Source organism: Stegastes partitus, unplaced genomic scaffold (assembly GCF_000690725.1).
Source record: "Stegastes partitus isolate 25-593 unplaced genomic scaffold, Stegastes_partitus-1.0.2 Scaffold573, whole genome shotgun sequence".
NCBI lineage: Eukaryota > Metazoa > Chordata > Actinopteri > Pomacentridae > Stegastes > Stegastes partitus.
Window position 1 is genome coordinate 50,828 of NW_007578304.1, and position 7,959 is coordinate 58,786.

The 7,959-nt window shown below is 47.8% G+C and overlaps 1 protein-coding gene across 1 annotated transcript in view; it reads right to left on the bottom strand.

Moving 5' to 3' along the window:
• The window catches only part of LOC103362405 (exocyst complex component 6B-like), a 53,980-nt gene extending 47,998 nt beyond the window's left edge, over positions 1-5,982 (bottom strand). The window contains exon 1 of the mRNA XM_008288750.1: positions 5,856-5,982. Coding sequence (XP_008286972.1) covers positions 5,856-5,944 — 89 coding nt within the window. The 5' untranslated portion in view covers positions 5,945-5,982. The remainder of the gene's footprint in view (positions 1-5,855) is intronic.
• Between the last annotated feature and the right edge of the window lie 1,977 nt (positions 5,983-7,959).

The following is a 7,959-nucleotide window of genomic DNA, read 5'->3' on the forward strand; positions in this document are numbered from 1 at the left end:
CGTCCGACTCCTAGAATAGCGAGCAGGTCTGACGCCACGGCTTCTTTCTTTAGAGCTCAGGAGAAGCCCCACAAACAACAAAGCCTCACAGCTGGACGCTAGGCCGGCGTGAGGAGGCTCCGCCTGTAGAACCACAGCAGGTCGACCCACACCGGGCCGCTGGAGGACACAGACACCACAGTACAGATGACTGCACTAGTTTTCTAATTCTAACAGGACACCATCGTATCCTTACAGGCAGCAGCTCCACTGGGAGACCTGGTGCTGAAACGTGACAGCTGCTATTACCTGACTGTGTGTGAAGCCTCCAAACAATAGCTGGCTTCCTGTGGATCACTGTGTGCAGGCTAAGATTAGCACGTTAGCACGGGCCGTTTCCAGGTTCTGACCCTGTGGCCGGTCCGGTCTGACACCGACCTTCACTGCTCCTCAGAACACACAGAACACACCAGAGCTCCTACAGCTGGGAGCTGACGAGAGGCAGATGAAGGATTCTTCATCAGGTCAGGAGCTTTTCTACCCGTTTTCTAAAACTGCAACCCATAAATAAAGTCAGAAACAATTAGAGTTGTTCCTGTCAGTGTCTGTCTCTGGATGGATCCATGGTTCTCCAACGCCTCAAGCTCTAACATCAGCAGAACCTGATGTGGTGAAGTTGGACCAGACAAGGCTCCAGTTCTTAGATATTTGGAGGAGGAGGAGGAGGAAGAACATGGAGACAGGACTGATTTAGGAACGCACAAGTATGAAGGAGAAGAAGCATGACATCATAGTAAACAGCTGCGTGTGTGTGTGTGTGTGTGTGTGTGTGTGTGTGTGTGTGTGTGTGTGTGTGTGTGTGTGTGTCTGACAGCTGGCTAAATAGGATCTTAACCCACTTAAGACGCTGAGTGTGTGTGAATGGATGAATGGATGTGTGTGTGTGTCCTCACAGACCGATGACTCAGCAGGGTGTGTGTGTGGTGTGTGTGTGTGTGGTGTGTGTGTGTGTGTGTGTGTTCCAGCCTTCAGACAGACAGTTTCTGAGGCTGGATGTTTACAGCACCAGAACCGTGAAGTCCTGCTGCTGGACGGTTCCACGTCAGTCCACTAAATGTGAAGTTTCTCCTCAGAACCAGCTGATTCTTCATCTACGGTACCTTTATTTAATGAAGCAGAGGTTCTGGCCCAGACTGACCTTCTAATCGAACCATAGTTTGAGATTCTATTGACTGAATGAATGAAACCTGGCAGTCCAGCAGCACCGTGTTCTGCTCCGTGGAGGAGTCCAGAGTTGACACCAGATCACCATCAGCGCTGTTGTTCACAGTCTGAGGAGGAAACAGGACCAGAACTGGACCCGATCAGACAAGCTGTGAGCGCTGCAGACTGGACTAAACTGTTGTAACAGCCTGTGCTGACACAGAAGGAACCGATGGTACCAAACGTTCTGGTTTCATCGCCTCTTCCCGCCACGCTGCACTTAAACCCAAACACAACCAGTCCACCAGCTTGACAAAGAAGCCCAACGTGTGCCGGTAGCTGTCACTGAAAGCACCGTCGCTGTTGCTACGGTTACCTGAACTCCAACACACAGCTCATGCAGGAGTCCAGACCTGAGGTTTACCGTCCAGCTCGATGCCGGAGCAGCTCCAGGAGACCTGAACGGAGCCGCCGTCCAGTCAGCAGGGAGCCGAGCAGCACAAGCCACAGACATGGCTGTTCTGTCATTACTGGTTGAACTGGGTGGAGCTCAGCAGACACACTGGAGCTGGTTCTAGAGCGGCCCGCCCTGTTTTCACCAGTGTGACGGAGCTGCCTGATTAGATTAGCCAAACTCACAATGAGCTCAAAGACAGATAAGACAGAGCTGGAACACACTGAGCAACAGGCAGAACCCGACCGACACCAGCTGCTAAACCACTGCAGCACAGACACAGAGATGTTCAGAGAGCTCAGCTGAAGAAAACACCAGAGGTCCAACCAACGGCTGCATCGGACAGAGTTCTATGCTGATAGTTTCACCCTGTTCTGACCAGAGAGCCTCTGGTTTATACAGCTGGACAGAACAAGCACATAAACGGGTCACCTCATAGAAATCACCCCCCCTCCCACCAGCAGCTGCCTGACCAATGAGAAACCGATCAGCTGAGAGGACACCGGTCGACACCCCACAGCAGCCGGAGACGCTGTGGATCCAGGCGGGAGGACGTTCTGCAGCTTCAGCAGACTTCAGGTCGGAGCTTGTAGCGCTGATCATCACTGATTGCTCAATTAGCCTCGTTACTCAACATATTTAACATATGACGCTTTTGTTTGGACGCCAACAACCGTCAGCATGGAGCAAACACACGTAAAGGCTGGACTGCAGTGAACACCATCCAGAGGGAATCTGCTGGAAAATCACCTTCAAAGTCCTGCAATTAGATCCAACAAACTGCAGCATGACTACGTCTTAGCACCCCACACCAGCTCTAATGTGGCGCTAAACGGTAGAAGACGTGATGCAAACAGATGAAGTTCTGACAGGACTGACTCACAGCTGCTGAATGTGACACACCTCCTAAACACCCAGTGAGACTCTGAAGGCGCCTGACTCACACCAGGGCTCCACACTGCACCGTACAAACACAGGACAACAGTGTTCAACACGCCGTCCACGTGGAGCGTCATGTGAGCATCAGAGCTCCCCTCTTCAGTGGATGTTCAGAACCTGAGGGAGCTGCTGCCTGATCATTCACCCAGTGGTTCTGCTGTCAGGGACGAATTCTGCAGCGAGCCTCGACCTGCAACGCGCTGCTGCTGCTGCTGGAAAACACACCCCAGCACAAGCTAACACATGCTAACACACACCAACACATGCTAACACACACCAGCACAAGCTAACACACACCAGCACAAACTAACACATGCTAACATACATTCACACACACCAACACATGCTAACACAAGCGAAAACATGCCAACACACACCAACACAAGCTACCACACATGAACACACACCAGCACATACTAACATACGTTAACACACAGCCACACATGCTAACACACAGCCACACATGCTAACTTTAACCCCTCAGTTTAAACTGTGATGTTCCAGCAGCTTTGCACCAAAACCTTTCTGCTCATCACTCAGAGTTCCTTCCTTCTGCTGCAAACTGTTTTATTGCATTCTCATATTTTAACACTCGCAAAATGTCAAATTTGAGATTCTAGTTCCTGGAGGACTTAAAACCACGCTAATGTGGAGTAACTGAGCTGTAGATGTACACAGCACGTACACAGCTGGAGTTATTCTCAACATGGACAACATGAAGGTAAACCTTTACTTCATTAAATATATTAAAGTTATTTCAGGTCAAACATCAGGCAGGAGGCTCCGATAGATGTTCCATTAAATGGTTCTATTCAAACTCTGCAGTCATCTTCCAAAGAAAGATTTTCCAGAAGAGGAAAAGACATTCGATGACTAGTCTCTAACGGTCACTGTGACTAACCAGCTGCTAATTCACAATAACCTGCTCCTGCTTAAAGCTTGCCTTTTATTTTTACCTCCTCCTGACTGGACAGGAGCTGCAGGACAGTTTGTAGTTCCAGAAACACTTCTAAACCTGTCAGCTGGGTCGGAACATTAGAAAGTCTATTTTGGTTGCTGTAAACTGCTCCACAAAGGAAACTGTTGTTTAAACGTGTACACCCCAAACGCTGCATCCTTCGTCCTCTTTTATGTATAAAAGTCTCTGTTGGACGGCGTCTGGACTAAATATAGCCGTGATGAGGCTGACGCAGCCAAACTTAGCCTGTGTGGTCGTATTTTAGGCGAAGTGGAAACACTGAGTCGGACAGAAGAGGGACGCTGGAAGAGATGAACCATCACACAGCGCTGCGAGCAGACACAAAATAATGTTGTGCTATCGGCCCGAGTCGCTCGACACGACACCGACACTCAGAGGACGACGGTGTGGCAGCCAGAGGTGTCGCACAACGCTGTCAAGTCGCATCAGCAGCTCGATGTGGAGAGAACAGCCCCCCATCGGGAACAATAAGCGGCCCTAATAGGAGGTCCAAACACACCAACACCTCTGATCAGCCGTGGACAGCCCAGTTCCTCGCTGCATTTCCCTCTGCATTCACTGCACATTTCCTCTTTAAACAATCAGAGCAAAGATCGCTGGCTGCCAGGAACACAACTCCTGCAGACAGACGCACAAACAGCCACTTCTGGAGGAGACAAATAAACAGTTTAAGGGGTTCTACAGTCTAATCCAGCAGCCGCAAAACACACTCACTGTTCACAAACCGCAACAACAACGTCTGTGAGTTCACTTTATTTATCACCGACGTACATGCAGCTAAACTGTCTACCGTCACAGCCACACATGGTAAAAGGATTAAACACAAACAGGCTTCATTTACAGGTCTGGTTGGTTGGTTGGTTTCTACAGTTCATGCTTAAATCATTTCTTTCTTCTCACAGCTGACTGGATATAATCTGGAATTCAACAAACCAGGAAAATCTGTGAAATATTAGTTTTAATATCTGACATTTTTATTATCTGTACTTTCTCTTTTGAGCAAATATCTGTTAAAAAACACTAAATTTTCAGATATAAATACAGGAAAAACTGTAATTTTACAGTCACACATGACAAAAGACTGAGTTACCATCTTAAAACATGCTAAAGTCAGGAGTGCACGTTATCTACAGTCTGGTCCTGGTGTTCATTCACACGTCTCGTCATCCTGCTGTGATTTAACAAAAAGGACAAGCTGATAAATTATTGTAAACTACTGTTATGATTATAAATATCTAGTACAGCTAAGGTAGGTGCTTTTCAGCATGTAAACATCCTTAAACATCACAAATCCAGCACACACTCATTTCACCACAAGGCTGGAAATGTGTTGTAATAGAGGAGAGCTGCTGTATCGTCCTCTCTGTTTCTCTGTTTCTCTGTTTCTCTGTTTCTCTGTTTTCTGGTGCCCCAGCTGCCACATTATCAGGTGTGTGTTTTTTTACTTCTTCTTGTGTTTCCAGTGGACAGAACTCTGGTCTGTACGTGGATCTGAGCAGGAACCAGGCTGTGACCCAGTTCAGGTCCAAAAGCAGCATCTAGAACACATGCAGCCTCTGATGGGATGTGAAAACACACAGATCCCAGCATCAGCAGTCAGCCTGTGTCCGGTGCAGCCGTCATGTAATCCTCCACTCAGTCTGAACCCTCATATGGACCCAGAGCCGGGTCAGCACGAAGAAACGCCTCCTTTGTGCTGAGGGCTCCGGCTCGTCCAGCCTGCTGCACTTGACGCTCCTATAAACTGTCTCTTAAATGCTGCTGCTGCGAACCAACCAACAGGCTAACTGTCCACATCTACAGCCAACAACACCGAAAAGTTCTCACAAGCACCGGAGCCACCTGGCAGACGGACGGAGCCCGGCTAGCAGAGGCAGCGCTGCTCCACCGACAGCGAGCACACCTGTGAGCGGAATCCTAATCAGTTAGCTCGGTTAGCTCACGTTAGCTTAAGTTGCTGAAGCGCCTCCGGACAAGTTGCCAAAGTTTAGCGACAAAGCCGAGAGGACAGAGTGGGGACAGACACGCGGGGTCGGTCCAGACAGCCAGGTGTGTCTGTTCAGGTAAACACACCTGAGCTCGTCACGGTAATTAGCTGGCTTTAATGTTTGCTAAAGTTAGCCGGCTAGCTGTCCGATAATGGGCGCATGAGCAGTAAAGTTTTGAGCAAGCTCCCGGAGTCTCCGAGGAGTCGCTGAACGGGCGCTAGTCGCAGCTAGCCGGGCTGCCTCAGCTGCGCGACGCCGCGGGAGCAGCTGCCTCCGCCGGGCTAGCCGGGACAGCCGCCGGGGGCTCACTCACCGGAGAGTCGGTCCGATGCAGTTGGTGTCCGTGCTCTCTATTTCCCGCAGGATTCGCTCGTGTTCGGCGGCTGTCTCCACACTCGCCATCCTGCATGTTGGTGCGGGCGGAGCCGAGCGGAGCCGAGCGGACTGACCGGGCTCTGTGCGTCACACAGCAGGAACCGGAGGGTGGGCTCGATGCGTCCACGGAGCAGCCCGAGCGAGCGGAGTCTCCCCGCCTGTGGAGAGGGACAGCGGTGTGAGGAGGGCGGAGCTGTGCGGTGCTCATCCAGGGAGCCACAGGTGGATAAACCGATGAACACCAAAGCAGTCTGTGAATGAATCCGTTCAGTCCAGCTGATAGACAACAATTACCAGTAAATCCGTGTTTACCTGCTCCGTGTCCAGGTGTTTAAAACAGCTGACAAGCGTTAAGGGAAGTTCCACTCTAAAAAGTTCTTAATGCATCAAAATAACGAGGAACGACTTCACTTCTTTAAAACTACACACATGTTAAATATGTACACAGAAAGCAAGACGTTCACACATTAGATGTAATTACATTTTAGACAGCTAATACTTTATATCATACAACTAAATGTTAAAGGATTTCACCCATCGGAGCGGTATCCTTCCTCACTACTGATTTATTGCTCATTAATTTCGGGTTTGTGGGCCTAGGACAAACATTTTAACGTCATTATAACTTTCTAATTATTCATAATTAAATTTATGATGTAACAATAAGGTAAGATCGTCATTCAGCTGTGAGGATTAGCCGATGTAACACGGAACTCAAGCTAACTGGCTAGAGCTACAGCAAGCTAATAGCCCATAACGGTTTTAGCTTAAGTCAGCTAGTTAGCTCGTGTTACAGCAAGCTAATATAGCAAAACGTTATTAGCTTAAAGGAGTCAGCTAGGTAGCTAGGTAGCTAGAGCTACAGCAAGTTAATATAGCAAAACGTCATTAGCTCAACATAAAGTCAGCTCGTTAGCTAGGTAACTAATACTACAGCTAGCTTGCCTGATCATAAATTCCGCTAGGTAGCTCAGTAGCTAATGCTAATAATGCATAATGTTATAACAGAAGTCAGCTAGTTAGCTGGGTAGTGCTACAACAAGCTAATATAGCAGAGAGTTTTATATATTTTTATAGCAGGAAAATTGTCTGTGTAGATGAAAAAGAAAACATTTTATCTGAAAAACCATTTTCAGGGTTCAACATCTCCAGAAATAAAACTCCAACATCCACGAAATGTGGCGGCAGAACCGTCTCCATCCGGTCAGAACCACTGAATGGGTCCAGCAGTGTTGTTTTACAGAAGTAATAAAGGTACACAAGTTCATTTAAAAAAATCTTAGACAATTTGTTTTAAACATTTTTTTAACATTATTATTATCACTGTAGGTGAATCATTCACTTTTATATATTTTTTAATTGCTGCAGGTGATGTACTGTCAGAAACTGTCTTTATATTTTACCGGAAGTGAACTATAAATTCAGATTTGTTGTTGTTGTTATAACAACATAAACGGCCAACACATTTTCAGTTATTTTATGGATTTACTTTACATTTGTACTGGATGAAACGTCGTTTCATCCTTGAAGTTGTCCTGAGGGGCCACAGAGAGAACTTCAGAGGGCTTACTTTAGTTTGATTTCGTCCAGGTGAGACCAGAGAACCTGGGTGGACATCACTTTACAGGTAGTTTAACCAAACGAACCCTCTGCAGCCACACAAAGTCCAGTCTGAGTCGGTGAGTCCAGTCCACGTTCAGTCCAGTCCAGGTTATCACTTCACCAGGAGAGACTTCCTCTGCTTTACCTGTTAGCTTTTCAAAACAAAACCAACAGCTGACTTCAGTTCTTGTCTGCAGTGGTTTTGCTCCATCCATATACAATGATATTCTATTTTTGTTGTGTTTGATGGCTGTTATAAACGTGGAGGTTTAAGATCAGCCGTGATAGGATCTGAAGGCGTGATGCCATCCCTCAGACCCACCCACAGCTCCACGGGCTCTTTCTGAGCTGTACCGGCTGGACGTGAGTGCTGCCTGCCTCCACACACCAACAGTCACATCGCTCAGGCTCTGCTGTGTATTTAAAGCTGCAAACCCTGA